The 25,746-nt window shown below is 52.3% G+C and overlaps 1 protein-coding gene across 5 annotated transcripts; it reads left to right on the top strand.

Moving 5' to 3' along the window:
* The first annotated feature begins 3,907 nt into the window (after positions 1 to 3,907).
* Positions 3,908 to 22,964, top strand: MED22 (mediator complex subunit 22). Of its 5 annotated transcripts, none has more exons than XM_075331867.1 (4): positions 3,908 to 4,038; positions 6,681 to 6,761; positions 8,921 to 9,129; positions 22,110 to 22,964. In XM_075331867.1, exons 1-4 carry the CDS (start codon positions 3,916 to 3,918, stop codon positions 22,150 to 22,152), a joined length of 456 nt encoding a protein of 151 aa, XP_075187982.1. In that variant the 5' UTR covers positions 3,908 to 3,915; the 3' UTR covers positions 22,153 to 22,964. The 5 variants fall into 5 exon arrangements, with proteins under 5 accessions (XP_075187982.1, XP_075187981.1, XP_075187980.1 ...); XM_075331866.1 differs by having other exon boundaries at positions 22,107 to 22,964; XM_075331865.1 differs by lacking the exon at positions 22,110 to 22,964 and adding an exon at positions 10,349 to 11,827.
* The last annotated feature ends 2,782 nt before the right edge of the window (positions 22,965 to 25,746 follow it).

Raw genomic sequence — 25,746 nt, 5'->3', positions numbered from 1 at the left:
AAGAGCAGGAGGGGGAGCAAGAACGGGGGAGAAGGACGTGTCCGGGGGGGACAGGGAGGAGAAGGGGATGTGTGTACTGGGGGGAAAGAGAGGAGGAGGGGGATGTGTAATGGGGGGAAAGAGAGGAGGAGGGGGATGTGTAATGGGGGGGGGAGGAGAGGAGAGGGGGATGTGTACTGGGGGGGGGGAGAGGAGAAGGGGATGTGTGTACGGGGGGAAAGGGAGGAGAAGGGGATGTGTACTGGGGAGAAAGAGAGGAGAGGGGGATGTGTAATGGGGGGAGGAGAGGAGAGAGGGATGTGTGTACTGGGGGGAAAGGGAGGAGAAGGGGATGTGTACTGGGGAGAAAGAGAGGAGGAGGGGGATGTGTAATGGGGGGAGGAGAGGAGAAGGGGATGTGTGTACTGGGGGGAAAGGGAGGAGAAGGGGATGTGTACTGGGGAGAAAGAGAGGAGGAGGGGGATGTGTAATGGGGGGAGGAGAGGAGAGAGGGATGTGTGTACTGGGGGGAAAGGAGGAGAAGGGGATGTGTACTGGGGGAAAGAGAGGAGGAGGGGGATGTGTAATGGGGGGAGGAGAGGAGAAGGGGATGTGTGTACTGGGGGGAAAGGGAGGAGAAGGGGATGTGTACTGGGGGGAAAGAGAGGAGGAGGGGGATGTGTAATGGGGGGGGGAGAGGAGAGGGGGATGTGTAATGGGGGGGGGAGAGGAGAGGGGGATGTGTAATGGGGGGGGGAGAGGAGAGGGGGATGTGTAATGGGGGGGAGGAGAGGAGAGGGGGATGTGTAATGGGGGAGGAGAGGAGAAGGGGATGTGTGTACTGGGGGGAGGAGAGGAGAAGGGGATGTGTGTACTGGGGGGAAAGGGAGGAGAGGGGGATGTGTACTGGGGGAAAGAGAGGAGAGGGGGATGTATACTGGGGGGGAAGGGAGGAGAGGGGGATGTGTACTGGGGGAAAGAGAGGAGAAGGGGATGTGTACTGGGGGAAGGAGAGAAGAGGGGGATGTGTACTGGGGGGAAGGAGAGGAGAGGGGGATGTGTACTGGGGGGAAGGAGAGGAGAGGGGGATGTGTACTGGGGGGAAGGAGAGGAGAGGGGGATGTGTACTGGGGGGAAGGAGAGGAGAGGGGGATGTGTACTGGGGGAAGGAGAGGGGGATGTGTACTGGGGAGAAGGAGAGGAGAGGGGGATGTGTACTGGGGGGAAGGAGAGGAGAGGGGGATGTGTACTGGGGGGGAGGAGAGGGGGATGTGTACTGGGGGAAGGAGAGGAGAGGGGGATGTGTACTGGGGGGAAGGAGAGGAGAGGGGGATGTGTACTGGGGGGAAGGAGAGGAGAGGGGGATGTGTACTGGGGGGAAGGAGAGGAGAGGGGGATGTGTACTGGGGGGAAGGAGAGGAGAGGGGGATGTGTACTGGGGGGAAGGAGAGGAGAGGGGGATGTGTACTGGGGGGAAGGAGAGGAGAGGGGGATGTGTACTGGGGAAGGAGAGGAGAGGGGGATGTGTACTGGGGGGAAGGAGAGGAGAGGGGGATGTGTACTGGGGGGAAGGAGAGGAGAGGGGGATGTGTACTGGGGGAAGGAGAGGAGAGGGGGATGTGTACTGGGGGGAAGGAGAGGAGAGGGGGATGTGTACTGGGGGGAAGGAGAGGAGAGGGGGATGTGTACTGGGGGAAGGAGAGGAGAGGGGGATGTGTACTGGGGGAAGGAGAGGAGAGGGGGATGTGTACTGGGGGGAAGGAGAGGAGAAGGGGATGTGTATTGGGGGGAAGGGAGGAGAAGGGGGATGTGTACTGGGGGAAGGAGAGGAGAGGGGGATGTGTATTCGGGGGAAGGAGAGGAGAGGGGGATGTGTATTGGGGGAAAGAGAGGAGTAGGGGGTGTGTATTTGGGGGAAGGAGAGGAGAGGGGGATGTGTATTGGGGGGAAGGGAGGAGAAGGGAATGTGTACTTGGGGAAAGAGGAGTAGGGGATATGTACTGGGGGAGGACGTGTCTGGGGGAAGGGAGGAGAGGGGGATGTGTATTTGGGGGAGGACGTGTCTAAGGGAAAGGGAGAAGGGAGGTGAGGGCGACGTGTACTCGGGGGGGGGGGGGGAGGGAGGAGAGGGGGACGTGTACTCGGGGAGGGGAAGGGAGGAGAAGGGGATGTGTACTGGGGGAAAGAGAGGAGTAGGGGGTGTGTATTTGGGGAAGGAGAGGAGAGGGGGATGTGTATTGGGGGGAAGGGAGGAGAAGGGAATGTGTACTGGGGGAAAGAGAGGAGTAGGGGATATGTACTGGGGGAGGACGTGTCTGGGGGAAGGGAGGAGAGGGGGATGTGTATTTGGGGGAGGACGTGTCTGAGGGAAAGGGAGAAGGGAGGTGAGGGCGACGTGTACTCGGGGGGGAGGGAGGAGAGGGGGACGTGTACTCGGGAGGGGAAGGGAGGAGAGGGGATGTGTACTGGGGGGGAAGGGAGGAGAGGGGATGTGTACTGGGGGGAAGGGAGGAGAGGGGGATGAGTACTCGGGGGGGGGGAAGGGAGGAGAGGGGGATGAGTACTCTGGGGGGGGAAGGGAGGAGAGGGGGATGAGTACTCGGGGGGGGGAAGGGAGGAGAGGGGGATGAGTACTCGGGGGGGGGGGAGAGGGGGATGAGTACTCGGGGGGGGGAGGGAGGAGAGGGGGATGAGTACTCGGGGGGGGGGAAGGGAGGAGAGGGGGATGAGTACTCGGGGGGGGGGGGAGGGAGGAGAGGGGGATGAGTACTCGGGGGGGGAGGGGGATGAGTACTCGGGGGGGGAAGGGAGGAGAGGGGGATGAGTACTCGGGGGGGGGGGAAGGGAGGAGAGGGGGATGTGTATTTGGGGGAGGACGTGTCTGAGGGAAAGGGAGAAGGGAGGTGAGGGCGACGTGTACTCGGGGGGGGGGGGGGGGGGAGGGAGGAGAGGGGGACGTGTACTCGGGGAGGGGAAGGGAGGAGAGGGGATGTGTACTGGGGGGAAGGGAGGAGAGGGGATGTGTACTGGGGGGAAGGGAGGAGAGGGGGATGAGTACTCTGGGGGGGGGAAGGGAGGAGAGGGGGATGAGTACTCTGGGGGGGGGGGGGGAAGGGAGGAGAGGGGGATGAGTACTCGGGGGGGGAGAGGGGGATGAGTACTCGGGGGGGGGGAGGGAGGAGAGGGGGATGAGTACTCGGGGGGGGGGAGGGAGGAGAGGGGGATGAGTACTCGGGGGGGGGGGGAGGGAGGAGAGGGGGATGAGTACTCAGGGGGGGAGGGGGATGAGTACTCAGGGGGGGGGAAGGGAGGAGAGGGGGATGAGTACTCGGGGGGGGAAGGGAGGAGAGGGGGATATGTATTTGGGGGAGGACGTGTCTGAGGGAAAATATCTACAAATAACTGTATCCCATTAGCACAAGGAAGTACAAGAAGCAATGGTTGGAAACATTAATAATAATAATATTTTTTTTTATTTCTATAGCGCCAACATATTCTGCAGCGCTTTACAATTCAGAGGGGACATGTACAGACAATATGAGACAATACAAAATAACAAAATTCAGATAATAAGAGAAGGGCAGGGTAGGAGGAGGGAACGGGAGTGGGGACGGAGGAGGGGACGAGGAGAGGACATTGATGGGGGGAGTGGGATGTCAACGGGAAGGAGGATAGGATGGGACGGGGGAAGGAGGGGGGATGTATACGGGGTAATATGTGCAGGGAAATGTGTAGTGGGGGGAAAGAGGGGGACATGTAGTGAGGGGGACGTGTACGCGTGGGAAGAGGGTGTATGGAGGAAGGAGGAGGGGAATGTGTGATCGGAGGAGGGCATATGCACATGGGGAGGGGAATGTGTATATTGGAGAGGAGGGAGGGTATGGTAGCAGGTGGAATAATAATATGGCTTCTCCTTCCTTCCAGCGTGAGGGTGTCATGGCGCAGCTGCGAGTGTTACCCCAAAGCAAGGAGACGTTACTGCAGTCCTACAACAAGAGGCTGAAAGACGACATCAAATCTATCATGGACAACTTCAGTGAGATCATCAAGACAGCCCGGGTGAGTGGAATGGGAGTTGTGGTTCTCCACGATGGTGGTTTGTAATAGCAGATCTGTCTGGCCGACTGCAGCTCGGGTGCTCCCTGGCCGACTGACTGCAGCTCGGATGCTCCCCTGCCGACTGACTGCGGCTCGGATGCTCCCCTGCCGACTGACTGCAGCTCGGGTGCTCCCCGGCCGACTGACTGCAGCTCGGGTGCTCCCCTGCCGACTGACTGCGGCTCGGGTGCTCCCCGGCCGACTGACTGCGGCTCGGGTGCTCCCCCTGCCGACTGACTGCGGCTCGGGTGCTCCCCTGCCGACTGACTGCGGCTCGGGTGCTCCCCTGCCGACTGACTGCGGCTCGGGTGCTCCCCTGCCGACTGACTGCGGCTCGGGTGCTCCCCTGCTGACTGACTGCGGCTCGGATGCTCCCCTGCCAACTGACTGTGGCTCGGGTGCTCCCCTGTCGACTGAGTGCGTCTCGGATGCTCCCCTGCCAACTGACTGTGGCTCGGTGCTCCCCGGCTGACTGTGGCTCGGGTGCTCCCCTGCCGACTGACTGCGGCTCGGATGCTCCCCTGCCAACTGACTGTGGCTCGGTGCTCCCCTGCCGACTGACTGCGGCTCGGATGCTCCCCTGCCGGCTGACTGCGGCTCGGGTGCTCCTCGGCTGACTGACTGCGGCTCGGGTGCTCCCCTGCCGACTGACTGCGGCTCGGGTGCTCCCCTGCCGACTGACTGCGGCTCGGGTGCTCCCCTGCTGACTGACTGCGGCTCGGATGCTCCCCTGCCAACTGACTGTGGCTCGGGTGCTCCCCTGTCGACTGAGTGCGTCTCGGATGCTCCCCTGCCAACTGACTGTGGCTCGGTGCTCCCCGGCTGACTGTGGCTCGGGTGCTCCCCTGCCGACTGACTGCGGCTCGGATGCTCCCCTGCCAACTGACTGCGGCTCGGTGCTCCCCTGCCGACTGACTGCGGCTCGGATGCTCCCCTGCCGGCTGACTGCGGCTCGGGTGCTCCTCGGCTGACTGACTGCGGCTCGGGTGCTCCTCTGCCGACTGACTGCGGCTCGGGTGCTCCTCTGCCGACTGACTGCGGCTCGGGTGCTCCCCTGCCGACTGACTGCGGCTCGGGTGCTCCCCTGACGACTGACTGCGGCTCGGGTGCTCCCCTGCCGACTGACTGCGGCTCGGGTGCTCCCCTGCCGACTGACTGCGGCTCGGGTGCTCCCCTGCCGACTGACTGCGGCTCGGGTGCTCCCCTGCCGACTGACTGCGGCTCGGGTGCTCCCCTGCCGACTGACTGCGGCTCGGGTGCTCCCCTGCCGACTGACTGCGGCTCGGGTGCTCCCCTGCCGACTGACTGCGGCTCGGGTGCTCCCCTGCCGACTGACTGCGGCTCGGGTGCTCCCCTGCCGACTGACTGCGGCTCGGGTGCTCCCCTGCCGACTGACTGCGGCTCGGGTGCTCCCCTGCCGACTGACTGCGGCTCGGGTGCTCCCCTGCCGACTGACTGCGGCTCGGGTGCTCCCCTGCCGACTGACTGCGGCTCGGGTGCTCCCCTGCCGACTGACTGCGGCTCGGGTGCTCCCCTGCCGACTGACTGCGGCTCGGGTGCTCCCCTGCCGACTGACTGCGGCTCGGGTGCTCCCCTGCCGACTGACTGCGGCTCGGGTGCTCCCCTGCCGACTGACTGCGGCTCGGGTGCTCCCCTGCCGACTGACTGCGGCTCGGGTGCTCCCCTGCCGACTGACTGCGGCTCGGGTGCTCCCCTGCCGACTGACTGCGGCTCGGGTGCTCCCCTGCCGACTGACTGCGGCTCGGGTGCTCCCCTGCCGACTGACTGCGGCTCGGGTGCTCCCCTGCCGACTGACTGCGGCTCGGGTGCTCCCCTGCCGACTGACTGCGGCTCGGGTGCTCCCCTGCCGACTGACTGCGGCTCGGGTGCTCCCCTGCCGACTGACTGCGGCTCGGTGCTGGGGCTCCCCTGCCGACTGACTGCGGCTCGGGTGCTCCCCTGCCGACTGACTGCGGCTCGGGTGCTCCCCTGCCGACTGACTGCGGCTCGGGTGCTCCCCTGCCGACTGACTGCGGCTCGGGTGCTCCCCTGCCGACTGACTGCGGCTCGGGTGCTCCCCTGCCGACTGACTGCGGCTCGGGTGCTCCCCTGCCGACTGACTGCGGCTCGGGTGCTCCCCTGCCGACTGACTGCGGCTCGGGTGCTCCCCTGCCGACTGACTGCGGCTCGGGTGCTCCCCTGCCGACTGACTGCGGCTCGGGTGCTCCCCTGCCGACTGACTGCGGCTCGGGTGCTCCCCTGCCGACTGACTGCGGCTCGGGTGCTCCCCTGCCGACTGACTGCGGCTCGGGTGCTCCCCTGCCGACTGACTGCGGCTCGGGTGCTCCCCTGCCGACTGACTGCGGCTCGGGTGCTCCCCTGCCGACTGACTGCGGCTCGGGTGCTCCCCTGCCGACTGACTGCGGCTCGGGTGCTCCCCGGCTGACTGACTGCGGCTCGGGTGCTCCTCGGCTGACTGACTGCGGCTCGGGTGCTCCCCGGCTGACTGACTGCGGCTCGGGTGCTCCTCGGATGACTGACTGCGGCTCTGGTGCTCCCCGGCTGACTGACGGACCATTCACATTTCCTTTTCTTTTGGTCAGATTGAAGAAGAACACCAAGTCAGCCGCTCGACGCAGGGCGAGCAGGACAACTACGAGATGCACGTCCGCTCAGCCAACATTGTGAGTACGGGGCGGGGGCCGGCGCCTCCATTGTGTGCATTATGATTGGCTGCAGACTAGTGGGATCACAGCCGCGATGGTATACAGTGTATACTGTGCAGTGAAGCTGTTAGTGTTCTTTGACTGAGGGGTCCGGTTGCCGGACATGATGCCCCCCATAATTCATGTAGAAGGACCGGTGTAACGTTCCCACGGGAAGGTGTCTTCATGAACTGACGTCAGCGCTCTCCGAGGCCATGGTGGTGCTCAGCATGGCGCTGGAGGGAGCTCCGTCCTCTAGTGATGAGTCCTGAGTTTTGTCTTGGACTCAATGATAGCCAAAGGTTGGATTCGAGACCACGTGGGCGACACTGATGCTTCATGAGGCAATGTCGCTCTGATCCTACTCCTGGTAGTATGGGGTGGGGGGGCTTCATGTCTGCTAGATGGACCCCTGTAGGCGGCTTTATTCCTGGTGTACTAACAGTTCAGCAACACATGGATTTGGTTGTGGAACCAGTGATGCAGCCATTTCTCCACTCCTATAGAAGTCATTTTAAGAACCAGCACCTCAGGCCGCATGTTCCTCATACTCCTGTGAGCACCCAGCGTGGAATAAACATCCTCCATGGCTGCGCCGTCTCCGGGCTCGCTGTGCTCGGCTCTGTTCTCATCTCCTGTGGCTGCAGCGTCTACGGGCTCGCCGCACACTGCTCTGTTCTCGTCTCCTGTGGCTGGAGCGTCCCCGGGCTCGCCGCACACTGCTCTGTTCTTGTCTCCTGTGGCTGCAGCGTCTACGGGCTCACCGCACACTGCTCTGTTCTCGTCTCCTGTGGCTGCAGCATCCCCGGGCTCGCGACGCGCTGCTCTGTTCTCGTCTCCTGTGGCTGCAGCGTCCCCGGGCTCACCACGCGCTGCTCTGTTCTCGTCTCCTGTGGCTGCAGCGTCCCCGGGCTCTCCACGCGCTGCTCTGTTCTCGTCTCCTGTGGCTGCAGCGTCCCCGGGCTCGCCGCACGTTGCTCTGTTCTCGTCTCCTGTGGCTGCAGCGTTTCTGGGCTCCCTGTGTGCAGCTCTGTTCTTGTCTCCTGTGGCTGCAGCGTTTCTGGGCTCGCTGTGTGCAGCTCTCTTCTTGTCTCCTGTGGCTGCAGCGTTTCTGGGCTCCCTGTGTGCAGCTCTCTTCTTGTCTCCTGTGACTGCAGCGTTTCTGGGCTCGCTGTGCTCGGCTCTGTTCTCATCTCCTGTGGCTGCAGCGTCTCCAGGCTCGCTGTGTGCTGCTCTGTTCTCGTCTCCTGTGCCTGCAGCGTCTACGGGCTCACCGCACACTGCTCTGTTCTCGTCTCCTGTGGCTGCAGCGTCTACGGGCTCACCGCACACTGCTCTGTTCTCGTCTCCTGTGGCTGCAGCGTCTACGGGCTCACCGCACACTGCTCTGTTCTTGTCTCCTGTGGCTGCAGCGTCTCTGGGCTCGCCGCGCGTGGCTCTGTTCTCGTCTCCTGTGGCTGCAGCATCTCCAGGCTCGCCACACGCTGCTCTGTTCTCGTCTCCTGTGGCTGCAGCATCTCCGGGCTCGCCGCACGCTGCTCTGTTCTTGTCTCCTGTGGCTGCAGCATCCCCGGGCTCGCCGCGCGTTGCTCTGTTCTTGTCTCCTGTGGCTGCAGCATCCCCGGGCTCGCCGCACGCTGCTCTGTTCTCGTCTCCTGTGGCTGCAGCGTCCCCGGGCTCGCCGCGCGTTGCTCTGTTCTTGTCTCCTGTGGCTGCAGCATCCCCGGGCTCGCCACGCGCTGCTCTGTTCTCGTCTCCTGTGGCTGCAGCGTCCCCGGGCTCGCCGCACGTTGCTCTGTTCTCGTCTCCTGTGGCTGCAGCGTTTCTGGGCTCGCTGTGTGCAGCTCTCTTCTTGTCTCCTGTGGCTGCAGCGTTTCTGGGCTCCCTGTGTGCAGCTCTCTTCTTGTCTCCTGTGGCTGCAGCGTTTCTGGGCTCGCTGTGTGCAGCTCTCTTCTTGTCTCCTGTGGCTGCAGCGTTTCTGGGCTCGCTGGGTGCGGCTATGTTCTCTTCTCCTGTGGCTGCAGCGTCTCCAGACTTGATCACGTGGTTTCCACGTTCCATCATTTGCAGATCAGTGACGTCTCCATTATCCCACGGCAATCTCACTGTATATAACGATGACTGCTGGTGTGTTCCAGGTCCGGGCTGGAGAGTCCCTGATGCGGCTGGTGTCCGATCTGAAGCAGTATCTGATCCTGAACGACTTCCCCTCTGTGAACGAGGCCATTAATCAGCGCAGTCAGCAGCTCCGCGCTCTGCAGGATGAGTGTGACCGGAAGCTAATCTCGCTGCGGGATGAGATCGCTATTGACCTGTATGAACTCGAAGAGGAATATTACTCCTCCAGGTATAAATAAGTGCCGGACGGATACCTGAGTCTGGGAGCGGGATTGTACCCAGGTCCTGGCAGTGAGGGGGGTGATACCTGTGCCCTGGTGAGCGGGGGCCAGTCATGTACAACAGGCTCTATGACCGTGTGTCTTCAGTATTCTGTGCTGTGATTCTTCAACTTTGACATGAGTGGGATCCTGCAGCGTGATGGTGTATAGGCTAGTGTTCTCTGTTATCAGGAGACTTCACACACCACCTGGTGGTGGATTTGGTGGCGCCTGAGGATAACACCCTGTCTGAACAATAAAGTGACTTGTGCATCAACCTTCACAGTTGTGTTCTGGCTGCCTGTCGTGGGGTCCTGTTTGCATGTCGTGGGGTCCTGGCTGCCTGTCGTGGGGTCCTGTTTGCATGTCGTGGGGTCCTGGCTGCCTGTCGTGGGGTCCTGGCTGCCTGTCGTGGGGTCCTGGCTGCCTGTCGTGGGGTCCTGGCTGCCTGTCGTGGGGTCCTGGCTGCGTGTTGTGGGGTCCTGTTTGCGTGTTGTGGGGTCCTGGCTGCCTGTCGTGGGGTCCTGGCTGCCTGTGTTGGGGGTCCAGGCTGCGTGTTGTGGGGTCCTGTTTGCGTGTCGTGGGGTCCTGGCTGCCTGTCGTGGAGGCCCGGCTGCCTGTCGTGGGGTCCCGGCTGCCTGTCGTGGGGTCCCGGCTGCCTGTCGTGGGGTCCCGGCTGCGTGTCGTGGGGTCCCGGCTGCGTGTCGTGGGGTCCCGGCTGCGTGTCGTGGGGTCCCGGCTGCGTGTCGTGGGGTCCCGGCTGCGTGTCGTGGGGTCCCGGCTGTGTGTCGTGGGGTCCTGCCTGCCTTCCTGTCGTGGGGTCCCGGCTGCCTGTCGTGGGGTCCCGGCTGCCTGTCGTGGGGTCCCGGCTGCCTGTCGTGGGGGTCCTGTCGGTGACTGATGTTCATGTGGTGGGGGGCACTGAGCCGCTGTCTCCCCCCATGTTTGCTTCTCTGATGGACCGTCCTGCTCACTGTTGTCTTCTGTCACTTCTGCTCTGATGTCTTGTGGGTGTAGGGTGGGGGGTGACGGCAGCTGGTGGTGGGGGGTCTTCAGGGCCATACATGTAGTCTGTACATAAGTTGCGGTGATTCGCTGCGGTCCACTTCTTAACGCTTTGCTTCTGTCTTGCTTTTCTCTCTTGCTCTCTGGACTCTGCCGCTTTCCCTGTTGTGTTGTAAGCTACAGTGTGTGTGAGCCGGGCGCACTGCCGCTGTGTGAAGCGTACTGGATCCCAGACTCCTCGCCTCAGGACCCCTGCACCCCAGTGATGTCTGAGAACGGCGCCCTCCCCAGTCAGGGTCATGCATCTCCACATGTGAATGGACACGGCGTGAGCATGTCCGAGCACAGCTGAGGATACCCCCTGAGGGGCGAGATGTGCCTCTGATCGTCCACATCTTCCGTCACCCTGATCGTATCCGCTCCGATGTAGGACTAGTCAGAGTCTGGCCCTCATCAGAAGTAGTGCATATGTGTACCACGCCGGCATCCGGGCCTAGCCCCTTCCCAGCGCTCGGGGACCGCTCCCGCCGGAGTGTGGTGTAGTCTGGTCGCCTCCGCTGCACCAAACATTTCTCCCTTAGAAACTGAAATAAAAGTTTTTGTGAACTGTTTCCAATCAAAGAAATAAAGTTTAGCCGCGAAGAAACCGCAAAACCAGTGATGGCAGCCGAGGGGTTCAGCACTGTGCGCTGTACAGTCCTCGTCTGGAAAAGGAGCCGTTATATACGCGGGCAGTACATTATATACACAGGGCAGTATATTATATACACGGGCACTACATAATATACAGGGCAATACATTATATACGCGGGCAGTACATTATATACGCGGGCAGTACATTATATACGCAGGGCAGTACATTATATACACAGGGCAGTACATTATATACACAGGGAAGTACATTATATACACAGGGCAGTACATTATATACGCGGGCACTACATAATATACAGGGCAGTACATTATATACGCGGGCAGTACATTATATACGCGGGCAGTACATTATATACACAGGGAAGTACATTATATACACAGGGCAGTACATTATATACACGGGCACTACATAATATACAGGGCAATACATTATATACGCGGGCAGTACATTATATACGCGGGCAGTACATTATATACACAGGGCAGTACATTATATACACAGGGCAGTACATTATATACGCGGGCAGTACATTATATACGCGGGCAGTACATTATATACGCGGGCAGTACATTATATACGCAGGGCAATACATTATATACGCAGGGCAGTACATTATATACACAGGGAAGTACATTATATACGTGGGCAGTACATTATATACGTGGGCAGTACATTATATACGCGGGCACTACATAATATACAGGGCAGTACATTATATACATGGGCACTACATTATATACGCGGGCACTACATTATATACGCGGGCACTACATTATATACGTGGGCAGTACATTATATACATGGGCAGTACATTATATGCACACGCAGTCCATTATATACACGGGCACTACATTATATACACGGGCACTAAATTATATATATGGGCAGTCCATTATATACACGGGCAGTACAATATATACACGGGCAGTACATTACACTCCCTGACACAAGTTCTGTCGCTTATCCATGTTATGTAAATAAAAGCTTATAACCTGACTTTAAATTCATCCATTGGTTTTATAAATTACTCTTTTGAAAGCTGAAACCCTCCCAAATTTGGTTTAGGTTATGAAATTAAAGTTGCTGCAAAGCTGAAATATTGATCATTTAATGAACACAGAAAGGTCAGATTTTGGCAAGACAAAAGTTTTGTCTCATTGTCATATAATGCACCCAATCCTAGTTTACATCCTCACCTGTGCTCACTAAATGATCGGTTAATTAGTGGGTGTGTATAAAAAGAAAACCAGCACCACGGGTATATGAGCAGGGTGGGGGGTATATAGCAGGATGTGGGTATATGAGCAGGGTGGGGGTATATGAGCAGGGTGGGGGTATATGAGCAGGGTGGGGGTATATAGCAGGATGGGGGTATATGAGCAGGATGGGGGTATATAGCAGGATGGGGGTATATGAGCAGGATGGGGGTATATAGCAGGATGGGGGTATATGAGCAGGATGGGGGTATATAGCAGGATGGGGGTATATGAGCAGGATGGGGGTATATAGCAGGATGGGGGTATATGAGCAGGATGGGGGTATATGAGCAGGGTGGGGGTATATAGCAGGATGGGGGTATATAGCAGGATGGGGGTATATGAGCAGGGTGGGGGTATATGAGCAGGATGGGGGTATATGAGCAGGATGGGGGTATATGAGCAAGATGGGGGTATATGAGCAGGATGGGGGTATATGAGCAGGATGGGGGTATATGAGCAGGATGGGGGTATATGAGCAGGGTGGGGGTATATAGCAGGATGGGGGTATATAGCAGGATGGGGCCATATGCCAGTTGACTTCTGAGAACATTCCAAAAATCCACCCTGTGACCAAAGCCTTGATTATCTAGAGGCTGAAGCCCAGATCCACTGCAGAGGTGGCTGGCACCCTTAACGTCAAGTACAAAGAATTAAAAAAAGATTTGAAGAGACTGGAGATGTTTTTGGCAGACCCCGCAAGACAACTGCTCAGGAGGAACGTTTGTTGGTTAGAAAATCCAAAGCCAGCCCCTCTTCCACTGCAAACAAAGGAAAAAGGCAATCATATGGTCCAAAAAATGTAATTTTATTAATAGAAAAGGTGACAGGGAGGAGTCACTGCAAACACCGGGTTCAAATGCCTCTACGATGGTGGTGTGAAATATCATAAGACTGCATACATCACAGTTAGTAATTGGCGGGACACCAAGGGGTACTTTGCACGTTGCGACATCACTACTGCAATCTCGTCGGGGTCAAATTGAAAGTGACGCACATCCGGCGCCGGTAACAATGTCGCAACGTGTAAAGCCTAGAAGCACCGATAAACGATCGCAAAAGCGTCGAAAATCGGTGATCGGTGTAGTGTCGGACATTTCCATAATTTCGCTGCAGCGACAGGTACGATGTTGTTCCTCGTTCCTGCGGCAGCACACATCGCTGTGTGTGAAGCCGCAGGAGCGAGGAACATCACCTACCTGCGTCCACCAGCAATGCGGAAGGAAGGAGGTGGGCGGATGTTTACGTCCCGCTCATCTCTGCCCCTCCACTTCTATTGACCGACTGCCGTGTGACGTCGCTGTGACACCGCACGACCCGCCCCCTTAGGAAGGAGGCGGGTCGCCGGCCAGAGCGACGCTGCAGGGCAGGTAAGTGCGTGTGAAGCTGCCGTAGCAATAATGTTCGCTACGGCAGCTATCACAAGATCTCGCATGTGTGACGGGGGCAGGGACTATCGCGCTCGACATCGCAAGCATCGGCTAGCGATGTCGCAGCGTGCAAAGTACCCCTAACATTACCTACGGAATGTAAAAAATCATTAATGTAGCTGTATTTCTAATATACCGTATTTTTCGGACTATAAGACGCACTCCCCCCCCCCCCCCAAATGTTGGGGGAAAGGGGGGTGCGTCTTATAGTCTGAATGTAGGGCTGCGGGGAATGAGGGTGCTGCGGTGGAGCGGGTCATCTGGGGCACCAGCAGGCTGTAGCAGCCTGCCGTGACCACGTGGGCCCGCTCATTACATATGCACGCCCATCATCCCACCCATCATCTCTCAGCACTGAAGGCGGCGCTGACAGATGGGCGGGGGATGCGCGAATACTAAACAGCCGGCTGTGATCACCCTTGGCAACTACAGCCTGGAGTGATCATGTGCGGCTGTATTCACTGCCCCCGTGCATCATCATCAGCGTGGGGTGCAGTGAATCAGTATAACTCACCGGCCACGATCCCTGCAGCACCGCGATGTCCTCCTGTCTGTGCCGGCGGCGGCTGTGTGTGGAGACTAGCGGTGCGCACAGTGATGACGTCATCGCTGTGCGCACGTGTCCACACGCAGCCACCACCGGCACAGACAGGAGGACATCGCGGTGCTGCAGGGATCGTGGCCGGCTCCACACTCCAGCGCTGCTGCCGGAGTGGAGGAGCGATGCTGCAGGGAGTGAGGTGAGGTAAGGTGAGTATGAACGTTTAATTTTTTTTTATGTGCCACAGGATGCGGGCCGTATACCAGGATGGGGGTATATTATGAGCTGGATGGGGGTGTATAGCAGGATGGAGGGCTATAGCAGGATGGGGGTATATAATGAGCAGGATGGGGGGTATATAGCAGGATGGGGGTATATAGCAGGATGGGGGTATATGAGCAGAATGGGGGGTATATAGCAGGATGGGGCCATATGCCAGGATGACGGTATATAGCAGAATGTGGGCTATACCAGGATGAGGGACATATACTGTATATACAAGGCAGGAGGATCATTACCAGGATGGGGTACCTTAGTAGAGAATTTGGGGATATTACCCCATAGCAGTGTCAGCAGCAGATCCTCGCCCCATTACAGTGTGTCATGACCACATTTTTTGCTTAAAATTTTATTTTCCTATTTTCCTTCTCTAAAACCAGGGTGAGTCTTATAGTCTGAAAAATACGGTACTCATAGAGATGGAAATTGAATCCTTAACCCCTTCACAACCGCGGGCAGTAAAGTTACGTCCTATTTTAACGTGACTTAACGACCAGGGACGTAACTTTACTGCCTAAAGTTTATTTGATTGCCGTGGCCATAGCAACGGCTTTCAAATGATGTCCCCCACTGTTTCTTACAGCAGGGGACCTTTGCTTGACCCCCGACGATCGTTTTGATTGGCTGTTCAAATCTGAACCGCCAACCAAATCGTTCGCACTGGTTTCGGCTAAAACAATGCCTGAACCAGTGAGATACTGTAAGATCCTGCTATGAGGTGCCGAAGCTGCTGCAGCAGATCATAGCAGGAGCTCAAACATGGTGCCCCCAGCCCCTGCAGCACTGATTGGAGCGATCGTGCTATGACGCATGATCGCTCCAATCAGTGCCTGACCTGTGTTGGTCTGAAGAGCCCTCCCCCAACATGTCTGCAGCGTGCACTGGCTGGTACTTGTGGTACCACGCCACCGCCGCTGCTGCCACCACCTCCGCTTTCAGTTTGCCGCTCCTGCTCCCCTGTAAGTATTGCGCGCTGCCCCTGCGCGCTCCCGTCATGGCCCCTGCGCGCTCCCATCATGGCCCCTGCCAGTGCTGATGTGCCCCCCACTGCGATGTGCCCCACCCGAAGCGATGTGGCCCCCCCCCACTGCATTCTGCCCCCCCCACCCCCGCTGCGATCTGCTCACCCCCGCTGCGATCTCAATTCTTCTCCCATGTTTCTGCCTCTGCTTCTCCGGTCTCCCCCTCCCCCTCTGCTCTCCCTCTCCGATGTTCCCTACCTGCCTCCACCGGGTCGTCCGAGGTCTGCCTCGATCGCTGGGTCCTTCCTGTGTCTTCTGATGACCTGTCCAACTTCATGCCTGCTGCTCTGCTGTAAGAAGCTGTCCACTTTCTGCCTTCTATTCCTCCTGCAGTTCCTCTGGTCAGTGATCCTCCTGCAAATCTTCTGGGTACTGTGAGTATAATTTTTTTATTTTTTTTTTGTATCCCCTGTCCATTTTCACACTTCATCCATCCGTGCATCCCGCCGAGCGCTGATCAGTGATGCAGATAACGTATTTGCATCCCTGGTCAATTTTTAGGCGGGACTTTTTTTTTTTTGTCCGTATCTTGCGTCATGTTTTTGCATCTCATCCGTGTGTGCGTCCTGCAGCGGCCGAGCGCTGATCAGGGATGCACATAACAGATCGGCGTCTCTGCTCAATTTTCGGCGTGACTTTTTTTTTCCCGTATCCCTGTTGCTTTCTGTATTTCATCATTCATCAATCCGTGCGTCCTGCAGCGGCCGATCAGTGATGCACGTCACTGCGTTTGAAAATGGCGCGCCTTCCCTTCCGAGCCTTGCCGTTCGCCCAAACAATTACTTTCCACCACATATGAGGTATCTGCGTACTCAGGAGAAATTGGACAATATGTTTTAGGCCTCTTTTACACGTCCGTGAAAATCACGGATGTGTCAAAGGTGCGTATTGCCCTCGTTGTGCCATGTGTATGGCACACGTGTGTTCTCCGTGTGCTATCCGTGATAACACACGGAGAACGGGAACTTTCTACTCACCTGTCTCTGGTGTCGCTGTCCGTGGTGCTGATCTTCAGTCTCCGGTCCTGCCAACTCCCCGCTGCTGCTGCTTCCGGCCGCAGTGAAGTGAATATGCAATGAGCATAATGAGAGGGGGTCGGCAGCAAGTGACAGCAGCGGCAGAGACTGCATGGCTGAAGAAGGTGAGTAATGTTTTGGTTTTTTTTCTCGCAGACACGTCTTTTCTCCGGTGCGTGTCACAAGAAACACATCCGTGTGGTTTGTGTGTGTTACGTGTAACCTGTTCGCGTTCCGTGTGACACCCGTGATGCCGGAGATAAAACGGACATGTTGCCGTGAGAAACACACGTAAGTACGGAACGGACACACGTTCCGTGCGAAAATACATACGTGTGTCCAAAAACATAGGTCTACGTGTGTACATGTCTCCGGTATGTGAGAAAACTGCTAAACACGTACCGGAGGCACATACGTGTGAAAGTGGCCTTATGGTGTATTTTTTTCCTGATACCCTTGTGAAAAAAAGCTACCTGGTTCAAGTAACAGTTTTGGGGTAAAAAAAAAAATGTATTCATGGCTCAACATTATAAACTTCTGTGGAGCCCCTGGGGCCTCACCAAACATCTAGATAAATTCCTTAAGGGGTCTAGTTTCCACAATGGGGTCACTTGTGGGGGAGCTCCATTGTTTAGGCACCTCAGGGGGTCTCCAAATGCAACATAACATCCGCTAATGATTCCAACCAATTTTGCTGTCAAATAGCGCTCCTTCTCTTCTGAGCCCTGCCATGCGCCCAAACAATTACTTCCACCACATATGAGGTATCTGCGTACTCAGGAGAAATTGCACAATACGTTTTATGGTGTATTTTTTCCTGATACCCTTGTGAAAAAAAAAGCTATCTGGTTCAAGTAACAGTTTTGTGGTAAAAAAAAATATATATATTTTCACGGCTCAACGTTATCAACTTCTGTGAAGCCCCCGGGGGTTCAAAAGGCTCACCAAACATCTTGATACATTTATTGAGGGGTCTAGTTTCCAAAATGGGGTCACTTGTGGGGCAGCTCCATTGTTTAGGTACCTCAAGGGGTCTCCAAACCCGACATGGCGTCCGCTGAGTCCAGCTAATTTTGCGTTCAAAAATTCGAATTGCGCTCCTTACCTTCCAAGCTCTGCTGTGCGCCCAAACAATTGATTTTTACCACATATAGGTTATTGTTGTACTCAGGAGAAAATGCACATTACGTTTTATGGTACATTTTTTCATGATACCCTTGTGAAAAAAAAAGTTATCTGGTTGAAGCAACTGTTTTGTGGTAAAATATTTTTTTGTTCATTTTGCGGCTCAACATTATAAACTTCTGTGAAGGCCCCAGGGGTTCAAAGTGCTCAACAAACATCTAGATAAATTCCTTGAGGGGTCTAGTTTCCAAAATGGGGTCACTTGTGGGGGAGCTCCATTGTTTAGGTACCTCAAGGGGTCTCCAAACCCGACATGGCATCCACTAATGAGTGCAGCTAATTTTGCGTTCAAAAATTCGAATGGCGCTCCTTACCTTCCAAGCTCTGCCGTGCGCCCAAACAATTGATTTTTACCACATATGAGGTATCGGCGTACTCAGGAGAAATTGCACAATAAATTTTATGGCGCACTTTCTCTTTTCTCCTTTGTGAAAATTAAAGTTTTATGGCAAAAGTAACATTTTTCTGTAAAAAAAAGTAAAATTTTCATTTTTTCCTTCCACATGGCTTTGGTTCCAGTGAAGCACCTAAAGGGTTAATAAACTTCTTGGATGTGGTTTTGAGCAGTGTGAGGGGTGCAGTTTTTAGAATGGGGTCACTTTTGGGTATTTTCTGTCCCTTAGGCCTCTCAAAGTCACTTCAAATGTGATGTGGTCCCTAAAAAAAATGGTTTTGTAAATTTTGTTGGAAAAATGGGAAATTGCTGATGAACCATTTGACCCCTTCTAACTTCCTAATGAAAAAAAAAATTGTTTCGAAAATTGCGCTGGTATAAAGTAGACACGCGGTAAATGTTATTTAGCAACTATTTTGTGTGACACAACTCTCAGATTTATAAGCATAAAATTTCAAAGTTTAAAAATTGCAAAATTTCCAAAATTTTCGCCAAATTTTTGAAATTTTCACAAATAAACGCAAAAAATATCGGCCTAACTTTACCACTGACATGAAGTACAATACGTCACGAAAAAACAATGTCAGAATCGCCGGGATCCGTTGAAGCGTTCCAGAGTTATAACTAGTGTTGAGCGGATCCGAACTGTAAAAATCCGGATCCGCGCGGTTTCAGTGTCCGATCCGGGTCCGACCTGGATCCGGGAATCCGGCGGCACGATCCGGGTTCGGGATTTATTTTTTTTCTCTCTCGCTCTCTCTCTCTCTTGTCCCGGATCCGCTCCCCCATTGACTTACATTGGGCCGGATTCTGGATCGGATCCGGACTTCTGGGGCAACCCACGACGGATCCGCCGGACCCGGATTATTAGCAATCCGCTCAACTCTAGTTATAACCTGTCAAAGTGACACTGGTCAGAATTGAAAAAAAATGGTCCGGTCATTAGGGTGTTTTAGTGGCCGGGGGTGAAGGGGTTAATATAAGGTATACTTTGTGCATGGAGTCCAAAAACAGGACACAAGGATATTGTACATCATTGTCAATATATTAATTTAATTAAATACCGAGGTAAGTCATATAAAGTAGATATTGATTCAAAACCATAAAGTCTTCACTACTTATTATAAAATCAATTTTATTAAATCCATCACAAACATACATAAATACTAAAATTAAGAAAAGAGAGGAAGTAAAGAGACAATCTCCCTATCCTGTTTCCTTCCTAAAATACGGGGGTCGGCGTCCTAGGTCAATGACGCCCCCGTTCAACGCCGACTAAGTCCCTATGTTGGGCCCTCCCTATAACAGATATAGTGCACCCCTTCTGGTAGATTGAATTCCCAGAGTATTATCACCACGGTGGATAGGTAGTGCACAGTCCGGGGTGGTTTAATTATAGCTAGTAGTATAGCATTACATTTTTTGGGGGTGGGGCTTGGGGGTCGTCTGTGATTTGTCAAATCTGTCAGTGTGCTCAGAAAGATAGTTGTAAAGCACAGTTTAAATAGATGTGCTGTTCAGGAAATATTCAGCACATAACTAGTGTTACATTTTTTGTAACTGTGGGCACTCCTGTTTAGGATGTGTGTGTCTCAAATATGTCCTCAAATTGAGCACACTAGTTACAGTTAGGTCCAGAAATCTTTGGACAGTGACACAATTTTGGCGAGTTGGGCTCTGCATGCCACCACATTGGATTTGAAATGAAACCTCTACAACAGAATTCAAGTGCAGATTGTAACGTTTAATTTGAAGGTTTGAACAAACATATCTGATAGAAATTGTAGGAATTGTCACATTTCTTTACAAACACTCCACATTTTAGGAGGTCAAAAGTAATTGGACAAATAAACCAAACCCAAACAAAATATTTTTATTTTCAATATTTTGTTGCGAATCCTTTGGAGGCAATCACTGCCTTAAGTCTGGAACCCATGGACATCACCAAACGCTGGGTTTCCTCCTTCTTAATGCTTTGCCAGGCCTTTACAGCCGCAGCCTTCAGGTCTTGCTTGTTTGTGGGTCTTTCCGTCTTAAGTCTGGATTTGAGCAAGTGAAATGCATGCTCAATTGGGTTAAGATCTGGTGATTGACTTGGCCATTGCAGAATGTTCCACTTTTTTGCACTCATGAACTCCTGGGTAGCTTTGGCTGTATGCTTGGGGTCATTGTTCATCTGTACTATGAAGCGCCGTCCGATCAACTTTGCGGCATTTGGCTGAATCTGGGCTGAAAGTATATCCCGGTACACTTCAGAATTCATCCGGCTACTCTTGTCTGCTGTTATGTCATCAATAAACACAAGTGACCCAGTGCCATTGAAAGCCATGCATGCCCATGCCATCACGTTGCCTCCACCATGTTTTACAGAGGATGTGGTGTGCCTTGGATCATGTGCCGTTCCCTTTCTTCTCCAAACTTTTTTCCTCCCATCATTCTGGTACAGGTTGATCTTGGTCTCATCTGTCCATAGAATACTTTTCCAGAACTGAGCTGGCTTCATGAGGTGTTTTTCAGCAAATGTAACTCTGGCCTGTCTATTTTTGGAATTGATGAATGGTTTGCATCTAGATGTGAACCCTTTGTAGTTACTTTCATGGAGTCTTCTCTTTACTGTTGACTTAGAGACAGATACACCTACTTCACTGAGAGTGTTCTGGACTTCAGTTGATGTTGTGAACGGGTTCTTCTTCACCAAAGAAAGTATGCGGCGATCATCCACCACTGTTGTCATCCGTGGACGCCCAGGCCTTTTTGAGTTCCCAAGCTCACCAGTCAATTCCTTTTTTCTCAGAATGTACCCGACTGTTGATTTTGCTACTCCAAGCATGTCTGCTATCTCTCTGATGGATTTTTTCTTTTGTTTCAGCCTCAGGATGTTCTGCTTCACCTCAATTGAGAGTTCCTTAGACCGCATGTTGTCTGGTCACAGCAACAGCTTCCAAATGCAAAACCACACACCTGTAATCAGCCCCAGACCTTTTAACTACTTTATTGATTACAGGTTAACGAGGGAGACGCCTTCAGAGTTAATTGCAGCCCTTAGACTCCCTTGTCCAATTACTTTTGGTCCCTTGAAAAAGAGGAGGCTATGCATTACAGAGCTATGATTCCTAAACCCTTTCTCCGATTTGGATGTGAAAACTCTCATATTGCAGCTGGGAGTGTGCACTTTCACCCCATATTATATATATAATTGTATTTCTGAACATGTTTTTGTAAACAGCTAAAATAACAAAACTTGTGTCACTGTCCAAATATTTCTGGACCTAACTGTATGTGCTGAATATTTCCTGAACAGCACATCTATTTAAACTGTGCTTTACAACTATCTTTCTGAGCACACTGACAGATTTGACAAATCACAGACGACCCCCAAAAAATGTAATGCTATACTACTAGCTATAATTAAACCACCCCGGACTGTGCACTACCTATCCACCGTGGTGATAATACTCTGGGAATTCAATCTACCAGAAGGGGTGCGCTATATCTGTTATAGGGAGGGCCCAACATAGGGACTTAGTCGTCGTTGAACGGGGGCGTCGTTGACCTAGGACGCCGACCCCCGTATTTTAGGAAGGAAACAGGATAGGGAGATTGTCTCTTTACTTCCTCTTTTTTCTTAATTTCAGTATTTATGTATGTTTGTGATGGATTTAATAAAATCGATTTTATAACAATATATTAATTTAACCAGAAAGGACACCTAAATAGGATACATGAAAAAGAGTACATCAAAATCTTCATAGATCTGCTCACAAACCAGGTGCACACCAATTGCAGCGAAGGCAGAATATCTAATCTCCATTAAATTCATAATATGCCAGTAGTAGACACCTAAAACCATAATAGGTACTATCCTCAGACCATTCAAGAGGTGTCAATACTAAATCTGAAGGCAATCAATGGAGAGAGAGTAGAGAAAATACATAATATAATGCCCAAAGCTGCAAAAAGGTGGTCACATGTATGCAAAAACCGCATAACTGCAGAGGAGCAGAATCATACTGAATCAGCAAGATAGAAAAGACATAATCCCAGCAAAACATTGATAACATTACCTAAGTATTCAGTGAATTCAGTGTAAATGCGCCGAAACCTTCGTCAGGGGGCGTGCTAATATCCTTAATACCTATATTTATTGTCCCCTTCCACTGCAGCAGAGCTCCAACAGGCCCGGTCACCTCAAGTCCCCGTGTCAACTAGAACAGTTTGTAGGATTCTGTCTCGGAATGGCCTCCATGGTCGAATCAGTGCCCAGAAGCCAGCACTAAACAAAAGACAATTTGCCAAGTTCCACAGTCTGCTAAACAGATGGACGCTGGAAAAGTGGCAGAAGGTGGATTTCTCTGATGAATCTTCAGTTGAATTACACCACAGCCGTCGCAAATACTGCAGGAGACCTACTGGAGCCAGTATGGATCCAGAAAACAGTTAAGTTTGGTGGTGGAAAGATCATGGTCTGGGGTTACATTTAGTATGAGGGTGTGCAAAACATTTGCAAGGTGGAAGGCAATATCAACAGCCTAAAATATCAAGAAGTATTAGCTACCTCTTACATTCCCAATCATAAAAGGGGTGACATTCTGCAGCAGGATGGTGCTCCATCTCATACATCCATCTCTACAACAAAGGTCCTCCTGGCAAAGAAGATCAAGGTGCTCAAGGACTGGCCAGCCCAGTCACCAGACATGAACATCATAGAGCATGTTTGGGATAAGATGAAAGAGGAAGCTTGGAAGACAAAACCAAAGAATCTATATAAACTCTTGGAGGCATGTAAGATGCATTCTCTGCTATTCCTGATGACTTCATCGATAAATTGTATGAATCATTGTTGAACCGCATGGATGCAGTCCTTCAAGCTCATGGAGTCACACAAAATATTAAATATGGCTTTAATAGCACCACAACGTCATTCACCAATGTTATGCAACATATCTTTGTATTAGAAGTTAGTTATTTGTTTGAATTTCACATTGTCTTGCCAAAATCTTACCTTTCTGTGTTCATTAAATAATCAATATTTCAGCTTTGCAGCAACTTTATTTTCATAACCTAAAAACAAATTTGGGAGGGTTTCAGCTTTCAAAAGAGTAATTTATAAAACCAATGGATGAATTTAAAGTCAGGTTATAAGCTGTTATTTACATAACATGGATAAGCAACAGAACTTCTGTCAGGGACTGTATACATGGGCAGCATAGAATATACACGGGCAGTACATTATATACAAGCAGTCCATTATATACAAATTATATACACGGGCAGTAAATTATATACACGGGCAGTACATTATATATACAAGTTATATACACGGTCAGTACATTATATACGCGGTCAGTACATTATATACAGGCAGTCCATTATATACACGGGCAGTACATTATATACAAGTTATATACACGGGCAGTACATTATATACAGGCAGTCCATTATATACAAGTTATATACACGGGCAGTACATTATATACAGGCAGTCCATTATATACACGGGCAGTACATTATATACAAGTTACATACACAGGCAGTAAATTATATACAAACAGTCCATTATATACACGGGCACTACATTATATACAGGCAGTCCATTATATACACGGGCAGTACATTATATACAGGCAGTCCATTATATACACGGGCACTAAATTATATACAGGCAGTCCATTATATACACGGGCAGTACATTATATATACAAGTTATATACACGGTCAGTACATTATATACAAGCAGTCCTTTATAGACACAGGCAACACATTACAGTGCCTTGTGAAAGTATTCAGCCCCCTTGAATTTTTCAACCTTTTCCCACATTTCAGGCTTCAAACATAAAAATAAAAATGTTAATGTTCTGGTGAAGAATCAACAACAAGTGGGACACAATTGTGAAGATGAACGATATTTATTGCTTGTTTTAAACTTTTTTTAAAAATAATAAACTGAAAATTGGGGCGTGCAATATTATTCATCCCCTGTAAGTTAATACTTTGTAGCGCCCCCTTTTGCTGCGATGTCTCTTGGGGTATGTGTCTATCAGTTTTGCACATAGAGAGGCTGAAATTCTCGCCCATTCTTCCTTTGTAAACAGCTGGAGCTGAGTGAGGTTGGATGGAGGCGTTTGTGAACAGCAGTTTTCAGCTCTTTCCACAGATTCTCGATTGGGTTCAGGTCTGGACTGTGACTTGGCCATTCTAACACCTGGATACGGTTATTTGTGAACCATTCCATTGTAGATTTTGCTTTGTGTTTGGGATCATTGTCTTGTTGGAAGACAAATCTCCGTCCCAGTCTCAGGTCTTTTGCAGACTCCAACAGGTTTTTTTCAAGAATGGTCCTGTATTTGGCTCCATCCATCTTCCCATCAATTTTAACCATCTTCCCTGTCCCTGCTGAAGAAAAGCAGGCCCAAACCATGATGCTGCCACCACCATGTTTGACAGTGGGGATGGTGTGTTCAGGGTGATGAACTGTGTTGCTTTTACGCCAAACATATCGTTTGGCATTGTGCCCAAATAGTTTGATTTTAGTTTCATCTGAGCAGAGCACCTTCTTCCACATGTTTGGTGTCTCCAGGTGGCTTGTGGAAAATTTAAACAACACTTTTTATGGATATCGTTGAGAAATGTCTTTCTCCTCGCCACTCTTCCATAAAGGCCAGATTTGTGCAGTGTACGACTGATTGTTGTCCTATGGACAGACTCTCCCACCTCAGCTGTAGATCTCTGCAGATCATCCAGAGGGATCATGGGCCTCTTGGCTGCATCTCTGATCAGTCTTCTCCTTGTGTGAGATGACAGTTTGGATGGACGGCCGGGTCTTGGTAGATTTGCAGTGGTATTATCCTCCTTCCATTTCAGTATGATCGCTTGCACAGTGCTCCTTGGGATGTTTAAAGTTTTGAACATCATTTTGTAACTAAATCCGGCTTTAAACTTCTCCACAACAGTATCATGGACCTGCCTGTTGTGTTCCTTGGTCTTCATGATGCTCTCTGCGCTTTATACAGAACACTGAGACTATCACAGAGCAGGGGCATTTATACGGAGACTTGATTACACACAGGGGCTTATATTTATCATCATCAGTCATTTAGGACAACATTGGATCATTCAGAGATACTCAATGACCTTCTGGAGTGAGTTTGCTGCACTGAAAGTAAAGGGGATGAATAATATTGCACGCCCCAATTTTCAGTTATTTATTTTTAAAAAAGGTTTAATTTTTAAAAAAGGTTTAAAATAAGTAAAACATTTTGTTCAACTTCACAATTGTGTCCACTTGTTGTTGATTCTTCACCGTTAATTTAAAATGTTTTATCATTATCTTTGAAGCCTGAAATGTGGGAAAAGGTTGAAAAATTCAAGGGGGCGGAATACTTTTGCAAGGCACTGTATATAGCTCCAACGCAAAAGGTATACAGCTCACCTCCCTGATATATACCTCCCCCCAAGAGTATACAGCTCTCTCCAAGGGGTATACAGCTTCCCTCTCTGGTATATAGCTCCCCCCAAAGGTATGCAGGTCTCCCCCAAGGGTATACAGCTCTCCTCCCCCCAAGGGTATTCAGCTCTATACAGCTCTACTCCCCCCAAGGGTATACAGCTCTTCCCCCCCCCAAGGGTATACAGCTCACCTCCCCCCAAGGGTATACAGCTCTTCCCCCCCCAAGGGTATACAGCTCTCCTCCCCCCAAGAGTGTGCAGCTCTCCCCCCAAGGGTATGCAGCTCTCTTCCCCCAAGGGTATACAGCTCACCTCCCTGGTATATACGTCCCCCTAAGGGTATATAGCGCTCCCTCC

Source organism: Anomaloglossus baeobatrachus, assembly GCF_048569485.1.
Source record: "Anomaloglossus baeobatrachus isolate aAnoBae1 chromosome 9 unlocalized genomic scaffold, aAnoBae1.hap1 SUPER_9_unloc_1, whole genome shotgun sequence".
Classification (NCBI taxonomy): domain Eukaryota; kingdom Metazoa; phylum Chordata; class Amphibia; order Anura; family Aromobatidae; genus Anomaloglossus; species Anomaloglossus baeobatrachus.
The sequence above is the reverse complement of the archived record's forward strand: the minus strand, read 5'-3'. Positions and strand labels throughout refer to the sequence as shown.